The 14133-nt window shown below is 40.2% G+C and overlaps 1 protein-coding gene across 1 annotated transcript; it reads right to left on the bottom strand.

Annotated features, from left to right (window-relative positions):
• Window positions 1–2259: 2259 nt before the first annotated feature.
• LOC114531938 (filamin-C-like) lies at window positions 2260–11216 on the bottom strand. Its single transcript, XM_028553537.1, has 7 exons — window positions 10651–11216; window positions 6929–7968; window positions 5959–6220; window positions 5038–5313; window positions 4037–4639; window positions 3303–3746; window positions 2260–3164 (listed from the first exon to the last, which is right to left on the bottom strand). Exons 1-7 carry the CDS (start codon window positions 10964–10966, stop codon window positions 2728–2730), a joined length of 3378 nt encoding a protein of 1125 aa, XP_028409338.1. The 5' UTR covers window positions 10967–11216; the 3' UTR covers window positions 2260–2727.
• Between the last annotated feature and the right edge of the window lie 2917 nt (window positions 11217–14133).

The raw sequence follows: 14133 nt of genomic DNA, 5'->3' as shown, positions 1-14133 counted from the left end.
AATGTAGCAGAAAACCATGCCCAGGTAAGCCTGAAATAAACATAACTAGTGCAAGGTAAAGTTCCACCCAGACGAACGATATTTTATGCCAGGCAAGTTAGTAAGTTGAAAATTCGTACAGGATGTTGTGCTTTTGCAGCGTCAGACTGCATATTATATACTGCCGTAAATATCACATGTTCCATTTTACAGTTGACGGTAATTACAGTAACTGGACAAAGGCGTTTCCTTGTAGCGTCACTTGTGGTAATGGTGTAGAAATATGGATACGGAAATGTGATAATCCTCCGGGAAAATATGGCGGGAACTGTGATAAAAGAGGGTTAGCTACAGAAAATAGATCATGTGAAGAGAAACCCTGTCCAGGTAACGTTTGCAACGAACGCTTTAGCTCACTATATGAAGAGCTTGAAGTGGAAATTTCCTTGCAACAACTATATTGTATAGATGTTAAAACAGAAACAAGCTGGCTAGATTAGACGCACTATTTAGGGGGTTGTCATTAATGAAAATGGCGGACCCCTTGCATTGTAGACTATATACCTATCGTTTGTTCAGAGGCAGGTGCAAATATATCCCTAGAGCTGGAAGACATATAAATATGAGTTAGGTTTCATTTAAATTGGTGATTTAACTCAAAAATAAACCATTTCTTGTTTCTATTATATACTTCAGACACCGTCGACTCCGAAGTGATTGGCCTTATCGTTGGTGTTGCTATCATGTTCGTCGTAGCTGTTACAATTTTCATTTTTGCTTTTCGAAAAAGTCAAAATAGAGGTAAGATCCGAGTCATTTTTTTTCTCTGTTGTAGTATTTACAGTCCTTTCCGCCAGGTTCAACATTGTCCTAGCTCAATATTCTTAGACCAGGTTACCTGTACGATAATTACCTGATTATTAAAGAGGTTCAATGGGTTCAACATAACATCAAGAATTATTATCAAGCGATGCGGACAGGTTAATAAGGACAGACTGAGGCTTGATAATTCTAATTATGTACAGGGTACCCTAAAATAATGAAAACGTTATTTGCTCGCGTTTATGTTAGTTTCAAATTCGCTCCCTTGGAACGTTGATGCCTTCGCCATTGGTGTGACGCCAAACGTGGGATATGAATATTTAACGCAGGTTATGACGTAATAGCGTGCATAAAAACCGTATCGCAAATGATTCTATTGTGAATGTTTCTAGCCTACCAATACAAAGCCTGTACGGATGAGATTGATTCAGGTACCAATAAACTGCGTGTATTGTGCCATTTGTTACGCCTGGCAATTCCCACAGAGGTTTATAATATGACAAATTGCATAGTATAACTGCACCTGATAAAAGCTTGTTCGCTGAAGATTTTTTAAATCTTCTTCTATGCATCAAGCGGGCATATATGCTTCAACTTCCTACACACTCCGACACTCGAGGCACAAAGCCAAATTAATTAAAATAGTAGATTATAGGTACGACATTAGCAATTTTGCATGCATTTATGCTGCGAGGAACCAATCTGTTCAAAGTATTCCGTATCTTTCGTTAGGATCTTTGTATTACGCCCTTCTTCATTTTTCACACTCCCGCAACCCTCGACAGCTTGAGATGAACAGCCTGTCAGAAGAACGATCGAGTGCGCTGCAAGTAACTAGTTCGACATCTACATACCAAAACATGACAAGCGAAGGGGATTCAGCTTCGAGCTCGCGTGGAGTCGTGAATTTTGGGAATGATTACGTAAATACCCGGCCTTCTCGAATCTCGTGGTACGACAAACTTCAATCATTTCGACCATTGGCTGTTGATTGGCTTCGAAACGCGTGGGGTGATGTCGACAGCTCAGGCCGTCATGCATACGACGTCATGCAACATAATATAAGACAGGTTTTTGTGCCATACGACAAGTTGGCTGCGCAGCCTAAATCGCCTGAAAGTGGGACTGGAACGAGTACTCAAACGTACAGCCGAATGGAAAGACAGTCAACAGTCCTATTTCCCACAGGTAGTTAGTTCTCCGACAGGTTTTTCTTGACCAATCACGACATCAAAATATTTTTTCTCAACCAATCATTGTAGGCCGCGTCACAGCTGCATTTTAACTTCATTTTAATTTGCCACCGAAAATGGCAAAGGGCCTCGAACATGTACCATGACGTAACCTGCAAGACTAAATCTAAAATCGCACGCTTATAGCACACATCACGGTCCGCATATTGTTGCGACACGCTATACATTTTCACGGAGCAGTAAACGACAGATGGCAAGAGGCAAGTTTTATCTTTATTTCATTTACATCTAATTTGAAAAACTATACGCTTCATTTGACAATATACGCACATTTGGTACAAAGTTTAGCATAAATATTTTGCAATGAGCCGAAATTTAAACCACCATTTCCACGTGAAGTAGCCGAATCATGCAAATATATATTTGTAGCTAAGCTTGTACCTAAATATTCGATCTTAACAAACTTCATCAAAGAAAATGTAGAACATCGTGTATGGAATGTATTCGATCGTTTTACCTGATTTAAATGTTCTAAATTCTAATAAATATACGAGTTAGTGCATTCTTTGAGATTATATATAACAGTTCGCTTCACACAACTATCTAATCGGTTATTTAAAAGTTCACGTTTACGATACTACCAAACTCTGCTAGAAATTTTGATATTGCGTATTCCAGCGCCGTCCACATATTGGAACAAGAAATAAATAAACGTTTTTCTAGGTTGAATCATTTAGATGTTATCAGCATAACCATTGTATCCATTTGGTTGGTTACCAGAGAGCCGTCTTAAATCTTCATCGTTCGCCCCCACGTACACAGTATAAGGACTGCCAGGCACATGTTCCTCCGCCCACTTTACGCTGATATCGTACCGACCAGGTTCCGTCGGGTTATATCGGACACCGATGTTCCTGTCCTTGGTGTTTTCCCGGAACATTTCCACCTTGAACGCCCCTTTTGGCCCATGAATTTTGATCTTGAGCGTGCCGGCCCCGGCTCCCTTTGTCTCCACCATGAATTTCCCCTCGTAGTCATTAACGACGCCATGTTCAAGACCCGTGCCGTGAGCTACGACCTTGCTTGCGTCTGGTGGCATGGTCACTTTCACCACAAATGGGCTGCCTTCCACAGGTTTCCCTCCCCATTCCACGTAAATTAGATGTCGACCTGTAATCCAAAGGTGGCATATTCAAAGAGACGAAGCCTTGATAGGCAAAAATTCATAACTTAGCAAAAAAGATAACCATATGGGTGTGCTGGACGAAAAAGTGGCGCTAAAAAGTTAGCGATGTACCACCAACATACCTGTTTCTGTTGGATAAATCTCCACACTGTATGTACCGTCCTTATTATCGTAGGCTGCTACGTCGCAATCCCTACTTGGACCCTGACATCGGACGACCAACAGCCCGGAGCCTGAGGATCCAGACACTACAGAGAAGACCATTGGTCGACCAACCCAGCCTCCTTTAGTGAGAGCATCACCACGCACGATACACTGCGAGACTTCAGAATGACCAGTTATATTTACTTTGAAAGGACTACCAGGGACGTTCTCGCCATCGAACAGCACGTGCAGCACGTACGCGCCAGGAATGGGCACGAGGTAATGGCAGTCGTATGTGCCGTCGTATTTGTTCTCAACTTCGACGTCCGTCGTATATTTGACTCCTTGAAGTTTTGCCGTGATCACCCCTTCCCCTGCATCACGACAGTCGATATTGAATTCGCCACGTTCGTCTACTTTGCCTAGGATAGTTAAAAAAGCCCTTATAAGACCTTACTTCCTGTGTAAGAAAAATTTATTCTTTCCGTAGAGACCTTTGTTTCATGCCAATACACCACACAACTAACCTATAGAAAACTAAGTTCCTGACATTTACGAATTCTCGTTAAACTAGGAAATATTGTTTTCAAAACATTTTTGCTTATGTTTCGCATATTTTTCAAGATGGAAAACGCTAAGAGGTAGTGTTTTCCCAACAACAAAAAACACTTGGGAAGCACGGAATGTTTTCCAATACCCAAACAATACTTACTTTCTTTGATTCCTTCACCGTAAACGACGCATTTTGATGCATCCGCTCTCACATATGCATCTTTAACGAAGGCATTCAATGCATGACCACCGACCAGACCACCACCATAGAACATCTTGATGATGTACTCTCCAGACACCGGCGGAATAAATCGGAAATGGTACAAGGTATCTGACTGTCGGGTGAAGCTGGACTCCACTGCCACATCCCCTGGTCCAGCGATCTCAGCCTCGAGCTCTCCCTCGCCAGCACCTGGTAGGACTTCCAGTGGGATTACCACCTCCTTGTCGACGACCATGGCATTTTGGGCCTCGGTCAGGCTCGACATTTGTATCAACACCTTGCTGGGATCTGCAACTTTTACGATGAAAGGACTGCCGCGGACGTTGATGCCTGCAAACTTCACGTAAATCTTATGATCGCCAATTTCCATCGGCGTGTAATTGACGACGTACGTATCTGGCTCCGAGTCGGACAATTGCAAGTCAACAGGGACAGTCTCGCCGGAGGGTGAAACAGCCGCGATCTCCAATTGGCCTTTTCCAGCACCGTGAAGGCTGACGAGGAATTCTTCTCGTTCGTGAAGACGAACTTGGTAAAGACCTAAAATGGGAGAGACAAAAAAGACAATTTGCATATCTAAAACGTGGAAGTAAATGTGGCTGGAAACTTTGCATCAATGATTATTAAATTAGGCGCGAGTTGTACAAAGAGTACTTCAATCTGTTTAAAAGAGTGAGAGTACTAAATCCAATCATATGCATGCACCAAAGCACTTGGTAGCTTCTACTGTAAACTTCGACTTTTTTAAAATGTTTCATAATTCGTCGAAGCAGGGTTTCTAGACTCTCACCACTACTCAAAAACACTAATCAAACGTTAAGTTCTAATATGACTAAAAACAGCGTGGCATCGTTTTCTTGCGTCTTCTCGCATCAAATGTGGTATAAAAGCTGCTGAAAATAGTAACGACCACCCTTATTAATCTGGCTGTTATTTACCTTCGCCGTGGGCAACAGCTTTTCCAGGATCAGCAATTGTGGTTGTAAATGGGCTACTGCCGATTTCTTTGCCGTTGTAATATACTTGAATAGTGTATTCGCCAGCTTCTGAGGGCAAAAATGAAACTTTGTAAAGAGTGTCGCCGATTTCATGAATGTTAACGTTCACCTTGTCATTCGGCCCTCGACCAGATGCGGTCAACGTTCCACGACCAGCATTGGATGTGTCGACGTTAAACTCGACAGGCTTGTTCAGGAAGCCTTGTTCCATTGCCTCTAAAAACGAAAATATTTACTCCATGTTACTTTAAATGATATTGAGATCGCTTTCTAAATAGCTTTCAGTTGCTATATAAAGTGGTGGCAGAATAGCTACATATACATACATGAGGTAATCTAATAAGATGAAAATAAACCTCACGATTACACTGTCAAGCTTGCGCTGTTTTGCAAAACGTCGTCGGTAGATACGAAATATACCTTTGTTGTATTACACATGCATAAACGCAAAAATCGTGTGTTCGGGTTCTTAAAATAATTACTTTCGCTGATTTTTGTAAAATAGCCCATAAGAAAGTTTCCTCCCACCTATACATGCTATACATTTTTTTGCAGTGTACCTGAGCTACCGTGGTAGGTTATTTCCCTTGATTTTCTTGTAAATTATTACGAATTTAAGTAGGCAAGCGTCATAACAAAACAACCGTACAACCGACGACTCGGCAACAAAAATCGACAACTCGCAGCAAACACTAATCACTACCTGATTCACAGATTCAGACAATAGGCGTGCCAAATCAACACCCTGTCAAGTTAATAGCAGCAGTTAAGGGGCAACTAAAGTCTAATCACCCGTCCTATTCATCTGGTAACCTAAAATAGACCTTATTTGCCCGGTACAAACACCTGATTACTACCAACCTCTTTCTGGAACTACGACACGTTTCGGATCGCCGACCATAACCTTGAATGGACTCCCCGGAACCAAAGTGTCTCCAAAACGGACGTCGACGCTATGTTCACCGACTTCGGTAGGGACGAATGACACCTCGTACTTTCCATTCGCTTCGTTTATCTCCGCTGGAATGGTTGACGTTGGACCATGGACGGCAACCGCTAGAGGCGCGGTGTGCGAGCCAGAAGACGATACCTGAAACTCTGTTTTGTCCCTGTAAACCGCACTCTGTGTAAAATAAAAATCCCACATTACAATCGCTAACAATTCTCACTTATTCGTCATCAATGAAGTGCATTGATAACAACGAAAGCAATCGGTGCTGATGGGAAGGGCGGTAGCGGCCAATCAGATAATACTAAGATAAAATAAAATTGAAGAAATATGGAAGGAAGAAGCGGTTTGAGTATGCAACTGGTGTATATCTGGGCCCGGTTGTTCGAAAGGCGTTCAGCTTAAACGGTGGATAAGCCAAAGTTTAAAAGTGCTCTCATAGACCTTGCGAATGACTGAACCTGCATCTTATGTAATATGTACTTCCATTAAAAATTAAACTATTTACATCTAAATATTTCAATATAATCAGGGAGCAGCGTGGCAGCGTCTTCAAACAACTTAGCATCAAATGTGGTATAACAACCGCCTAAAATAAGAATGTAAATTGAGAAGTATTTTGTCTAAATATTTCAGCTCAGTGGTTCTGAATAAATAGATAATTTTTGTTTTCCATTTTGAACTTATCCGCCGTTTAAGCTAAACGCCTTTCGAACAACCGGCCCCTGGAGTATAGATTGAGGTAAGCTAAGTGTTTCCAATGCAACGTCATATCATATTCAAACATATTTCGTGTTTTGAAGAGCAACTAGGGGTGTCACAGCATCTTCTACTCGTACTTTTTGCGCCAAACGTGGTTTAATTGATAGCGAGGACACAAACCTTTAATCCGGCACCTGAAATCGCAACTTCCGAAACATCTTCTCGTATAGCTGTGCGGAACGGACTGAGCGGTACGTGATTGTTAAGATGGCGTACACTGATCACGTGGGTGCCGCTTTCCGTTGGTAGATACGAGCAGTGCAAACCAACTCCGGTCTCCTCGCATGTCACCGGAACTTTATTACCACTGGGACTTTCAACGGAGACTTGCAAGTTTTCGAAGGTCATTCCACGGTTGGCGACAACGTCAAATTCAGCTGTATTTCCTACCATTCCATTTCGTAAGGCAGGCCCATCGACCTTGAATTGATTCGAGTTATCCTGCACCTTCACGCCACGGAATTGCAGGACATAGGCCATCAAGCTCAACTCATCAATATTCCCTGATACAACGTCTTTGGTGTTCATCGTTCTTTTAATATTGACATTGCGTTCAACAGCATCAAAACACATGTCGACATTTTCGGCAGGTGACTGCTTTTCAAGCGCTTCCTCGTAGTTAGGGATTATTCCGGGGCAAACGCTCTCCGAGAATCTCACCAGGTTGACGCCGTTCGACCAGTCCGTGTTGAAATTGGTCACGCGAAGGTTTGGAGAAGAGTCATTGACGAATCGTAACGTGGCTTTTTCGCCAGGAGAGCCGACTTGGGTAAAGTATGACAAATACGTCATCATACTAAGTTCATCCTGGAACTGGCTCACGACCATTTCTGGGGAAATAACTTGCGGGATACCATATTTCTCTTCTGCCATATTCATGCATCTGGTTACGGTTTCTTTATTATCCGAAACCCTTAGGTTTTTGTAGTCGGGGTAGGTGCCAGGCTCTAGGAATTCCATGAGACCTGCGAATGCTCGCCCGTCGTTCCAGTCGGAGGTCAAATTCTTGATTTCCACGTCAGGGGCAGCTGCTTGCAACCACGTGATCAACAGGAGCTTTCCGGAGACGTTTGAACTGCTACTGATCTGGTAATGTAAGATCATTCGCCAAATGAGACCAAGGATCAACTTCAGGTTGCCACTGTGTACGTCTTCAGGTCCTAAATACGAGATAGCATGTTGGTTAATATGGAAACACGGATGACCGTGAATAACGGCCGGGAACCTTACATAGAACTATCAACATAACTGAACTTTTTCTCCCTCTCTATATATATAATCGTTAGAGCCCTCTCACAAAATTGCTTTATCAGGACCATTACCTAATAAACTGTTTTGGTAAGATACAAAATTGTGGTAAGTTCAAAGCTATTTCAAAAAGATCGTGACAGCATTTCCCAATCTATTGCGTACTATTTTCGCTTCAGTAACCTGGTTTAACCCGGAAACAAACTTTGCACAACTTCCAGCATAATTTCCATTGCAATTTTTTGTTTCCGGTCCTGCCAACAAGTTCGAACAAGCAATAATATAAAAGCGTTTCCAAGTTATGCCCCCCTAATATATGTACGATAAATTCGGAAGCGAAATTGAATAAAGTTGAGGACGAGATATAAAGGGCTGTATTTCTAATCGAAAAATAGATTTCCATTTCCTTGGTGTAAGGGCAACCAGTCCATGTATCCTTTCTGCAATGTTATTATGGATGTAAACATGCAATTATTAACCGAAAGCTCACAAATTCTAAACAGTGATGTGCTTATCAGTCGAAAGAACGTTTATGGGAACTTACAAGAGATTGAAAGAATCTTATCTAATCACAAGAACATTTGCTATTGTTGCTTTGATAAAAATTATTGCTCCGAAAATGGCTTATATCACGGCACTCATCTCGGTTAATTTGATTTTGTTATTATTAATCGTTTCTGTTATAGACTCAAAGACACCGAGGTAAAGGACGTTTATATATACTTACTCCAGCCTACATAAACAATTAACCGTGCAATATTTTGCAAAATGTATATGACCGACTTTGTACCACGCTTCTTAATCAGCTCATGCACTGGATACGTAATTTCTTTACTATCGTATGACGTATTTAAAACTCTGAAATTTGTTTTGAGAAAAGCACAGAGAAATGCCTCTTAGATGCCGAAAAAAGTTGTTCGAGAAAAATGTCGGCAACACGCTGAAAGTGATTTAGGCGGATAAAATATTTCAAGGACAAAGGGATCACCTTTAATTTTCAAACGCTTTTACATAGTTGTGTTCGGTCCTTTTTTGTTAGGTAGAAACTATATTTTCCTACCATTTTATAGGCTCCTGAGATGAGCGTTATTCAGAACAGAAATTAGCAGAGTTAAGCAACTAGATTCTAGAACAAAATTTTGCGTTGGCTCATTTGTCCAACACCTGCGGCTGCAAGGGTTTTTCTAATTTCTTTTCAGGGTGAAAACCTTTGGGAAGAGTTTAAGTTAATTGCTACGTATTGCGAGTAATTTGATTTATTTGCACGTCAGCGATGGCATTGGTTGGTACAAAAACATTCGACCTAAAATCGGTATACATGACAAACGAGTTAAGACAATTCTGGAAGGTCAAAACAAATCATTCGGTCGACATTCCAAAGCCCTCCTACGCTCAATAAACGAAGCTATTAAAATATTAGAACATCGATTTTTTTATACTGAAACCACATCAAACCGCGTAGGTTTAGCTACTCGTCCGTCCCTTCGTACATTAGTTGTTATATCTTATAATGAACGAAGATTTTACGAGAGAAATTAAATTAAAAGGCCCAATATTAGGCGAAAAACAAATTAAAATTTTATGGAAAGCAAAATTAACTCGTCCAAATGCCAAGTATGAAACCCCTGCCGTGACATGGACCAGTTTAGCACAAGATATTTGGGCTTATATAATTGTACGAAAGAATTTAAAATAATATTTTCTCTATACCGTTGAACAAATACGCCAGTATATTGATAGCTAGGGTCGAAGAAAGCTGTTGTGCCTTTTAATTTGCTTTTCGGAACGAGCATGAGGAATTTTTCGTGACATTTTTATCGCAGGCTTGACTGAAGCCTTTAAATAAGAAATATCTTGGCATACACCCCAACTACCCAAGCAGTGGCGAGCATTCACGATAGCGAGTGTTTTCTGCATAGTTTACAATTTCCTTAAATTTCCTGTTCGGATAAAATTAGCCATCAAAACCAAGGAGACAGTTTCAAGTTCAAGTAGCTACATCATCAAAACAAAAACTGTGTAACAATTCATATGCAGGGACATATTGTGATACAATCTCGACTTAAACCCTAGAGTTAAGCTTAAGTAAAGTGTGGATGTCTCAGCTTTAAGACTTGTGGTCCAGCCACAAACCACAGGTAAGTGCATTAAATTCGGCTTATATATCTATATGCAGTAGAATAGCATTGTTTTCCAGGCGATGTTAATTAGGCAAAACCGACTAAAGACTCTTAATCATCTAATACGTGTTGTAACATGCACGTACCGCGGTCAGACGGTCACAAATTCATATATATATATAGGCTGGCCTACAAGCCAAATACTACATACATGCATGCATGCGAATACACCACACTTAAGTCTTACTGTTTATATGTACAGAGCCCTTTTGTACATTGAGTGTCACCGACAGGGTATTATTTTAAAACCATTGGCATTGGCGTTGCAATATTGTATGACAAGGCACATCAAACGTGGCAATTCATTTCAGTGTGTATTGTCAAATTGGCATGTACAATATCAAATTACATAGCAAATATTTTGTTTACTCTTGTTTAAGCAAGGCCTTTGATACGTGTAAAGCTGAAACTTACCTATATTGACCAATTTAATTCCATCGTAGACGAGGACATCTAAGGCCATTTTGATATTGTCCAACTTCTGCGAGAACACTTTAGGATTGGATTTGTACCTTCCAGCCTTCTTGCCTGAGACGACCTCGACAAGTTTTATCAAACGGACGCCGTCCTCGAAAGTTGTGGCCAAGTCGTCGATAGTTTCATCGGGATAGGCTCTTCGAATGTTTTCGCGTGCCCAGTTCGTAAATGTTGTCTTCTGAAGATTCACCCAGTCGCCTTGGTTCGGCCCGTCCGCGACGCTGATATGGGCATTGACTGAGCCCTGTCTCATCTCGCCTTCGTCGTAAAGATGTGTGTCGTAGTGAGAGTCGCGCAGACGCTTCTTGTCTCTCGAGTCGCGGTATTGAAACTCTAGATTTTAGACGAAATACCACGGAATGAGCGTATATATTTCACGCAGTCGCCTTTTCAGACCAACTGCTGGCGAATTCAATGCATTCTAGTTTCACATGAGTGCTTGCGATTTAAAGTGATAGGAATCATAAATGCAAATCGTGTTGTTGTATGAAGAGGCGGCGCTGGAAAGCTAATGTGTATAAATGCTTGGCACCTGCGTCTGGGAACGAGGTTGCTCTGTATACACGCAGGCGCGGGTCAGCTCAAGGTTAACTCCGCAAATCCTTTCAGTATCGCGAAAACAAATCTCCTGATCAAAATTCCACTATGATAACCAATTCATGTATACAGACTGACCAATAACAAACTTAACAAACTTCACTTATTGCTCTAAATAATTTAATAATATTATTCGTATAAGTTTAGGCTTCGTATGTAAATTCACGCATGCAGTTTTTAATGCCTGCAACATGCAGTAATGGCTGCTGAACATGCAGCTATAGAAATTACATTGCTTTGCACGAAATTGCACCACGTTGTCGTTGTTTTGCCACAAGATTTACTTGTAGTATAAAGTGAATTAGGAAAGTGCCAAGTCTATGAACTGAACAAATACGCCCGGCTCTTGTTAATGCTGTATTCGTTATTGTCTACAGGCAGTTATATCGTTACATATATTAAAGTATCGAATTTCTACCCGTTTTGCAATTATAATTACGTTTTATATCGTATGCAAAATAGGCCACTTTTCTTGAACGTTAACACCTACAAATTTGATTTTAAAGGCTGTTCCACAAAAGACAGACGCTAAACAATTTTAATTGCTGTCAGTGGCATTTTGCACTTGAGTTGTGCATTCGAAATGCAATTTTAAATTTAAATCTTAGGAGAACTTTGAATTGTAGGTTTCGTTTCATTATTTCTATTTTCAGTTATAATTCATATTATTATAATTCAGTGGAGAAGAAGTACAGTAATATAACTAGTAAATATTGTGATATTGAACGATATTTAAACTCCTTCGATTCTATTTAACAACTAGCATCCGAGTTTAATTCGAGTTAAGCGGTTTGAATGGACGATTTGAAGTAATAAATGGTATACGAGCGAACGTTTATACCGGCAGAATAGGTGACGCCATATTGCCAGTCCGATAGTAACCTAAAAATCCGTACTGTATTATACTGCAATCAGCAATAACTGTGTTATACAATGCAGCAATTATACTCTATACAGTCTGAACACAGCCTCGATTAACTTCGCTGGGAACTACATAATACAGGGGTATTAATTATATTGGTTCTGAAAGAGCAAACAGATCATTTAGGATGTCTGCCTGGTTTAATTTAACTCTTACCAGAATCGCCTCAGTAGCTATGTCATTAAATTCATTTTAGTAGCTACTGCCTTTAACGTAGAACAAATGGCTACAAAGTACAAATTAAGTTGCTTTGCGCTAGAAATTCCCGAGCAAACACTGTGGTTATAACTTATAAAGTATAATTATTGGACTAATGAGACCATGATGCTTTGCTAGAATCATTGCTAATTGCTTCATTATTTAAATAATGCAGGTCTTAAATGGTTATCTGGGTAAGATCTATTGAAACATACTAATAAAGTCTGATATACTATGCCGCTTATGTATTGTGCCGTATAACGAACACATATATATGCTAACGGAGACGTTTCTAGCGACATCGCGGGCGGAGATGGCAGGCTTGGGTACATTTGGTGTATAGAATCTTGCGTTTTGACTGATACCAACATCATGTTTTTTCAACTAACGTGGTGGTAGTTTTTGTCCTTATACCTAGACTTCGTGCATGTACCAGCGTTATGTCATCGAAGTGATCGAACGTTCTAGATTTAATTGAGATGAAAGAGCTGTTATAATGATAGGCAGGCAGGAAATTACTGAAATTCAGTTTACAATTTGCGATTCGTCAACCGATTATATAGGAATACCGAGAATTTAATTTGGATTGGTATAATACTGATCGAGAAGATTGGCGTAATATCGTAATAGAAATTGTTTCACAAATAGTACGTATACATACGGGTCAGCTATAGTATATGTTACTAATGTTAGTGCCATTGTTATTCAAATTGTGTGATCTTTCTGGTTGAAATCGATTATCTATAAGCATGAGATTTCCCAGCTTCGTAGAAACCTCGGGCGTGCAAATCGATGACAATCCTGCTTTATATATATATATATATATATATATATATATATATATATAAATATATATATATATATATAAGTTCGTTAATCCTCTCATGCTTCATTATTATAACTGCCTTTTGACTATTTCGCGATGAAATTATGTCTAATATAAAGGCGTTTTAGAGAAGTGCATGTTAGCAAAACGAAAGAGACGGGCAACTAGGTAGAGGAAGATAAATTTTACCATGCGCTATGATATCGCCATGCCTATCGCCTATAACCGTACCTCGTTCGACTTGTTCCTGCCATGAATAACGATGCGATGGCTCTCCGTTTCCTTCGTCCCATGTTTTTCGCCTCTCGTCAGCTTCCCTTCGCATGGCTCGCGTCATCTTTCGACGTGACTTCGACATTTTTTTGGTATTTGACAGAAAAATTACTATTTTATGTGTATCCTTGGGTATGCGTAGCTACTTTCACATAAAGGCTTCGCATTTGGTTTTCCGTTTATGCCTAATCAGAGTATTCGTAAAACAATAAACGCAGAGAATAAACGGATATGCAAAAAATTAAAATCAATATCATTCTTTTTGAAGCGCACGATGTGCATGATCATTGTTGGTATATTATGCTTTGATCAGTATTTCATTATTCGCTTTATTCTTTATCGAAATAGCAATAGCCCGTTTTTTAAACAGGTGTATAAGTGGTGAAGCGGGTTGTCTAGTTCAGTTCCATTTTGTTGGATGTGGTGCCAGTTGAAAGAGGACTGGAAATAAGACTTGAATGAAGTTTTCATACGTTTGAATGAAAATATGTGCCGTAGTGCATGGCAAAGAAACGATAGTCTGGTTTGCCGAAAGGTTTCCCAGCATTCTGTAAAGACTGGAAATTCTTTCTACGAATTTTCAATACTAGTGCCCAGTACTTCT

The sequence above is a fragment of the Dendronephthya gigantea genome, unplaced genomic scaffold (assembly GCF_004324835.1).
Source record: "Dendronephthya gigantea isolate DGI-Jeju-01 unplaced genomic scaffold, DenGig_1.0 000076F, whole genome shotgun sequence".
Lineage (NCBI taxonomy): Eukaryota > Metazoa > Cnidaria > Anthozoa > Malacalcyonacea > Nephtheidae > Dendronephthya > Dendronephthya gigantea.
The sequence above is the reverse complement of the archived record's forward strand: the minus strand, read 5'-3'. Positions and strand labels throughout refer to the sequence as shown.

What these genes read in the sequence shown, in the direction of transcription:
- LOC114531938 (XM_028553537.1), bottom strand. Translation starts at nt 10,966, where the DNA reads ATGAGACAGGGCTCAGTCAATGCCCATATCAGCGTCGCGGACGGGCCG. An exon ending in AATTAAATTGGTCAATATAG is followed by an intron (nt 7,969 to 10,650) that starts GTAAGTTTCAGC and finishes TCTCGTATTTAG; the next exon opens with GACCTGAAGACGTACACAGT. An exon ending in AGCTGTTGCCCACGGCGAAG is followed by an intron (nt 4,640 to 5,037) that starts GTAAATAACAGC and finishes CTCCCATTTTAG; the next exon opens with GTCTTTACCAAGTTCGTCTT.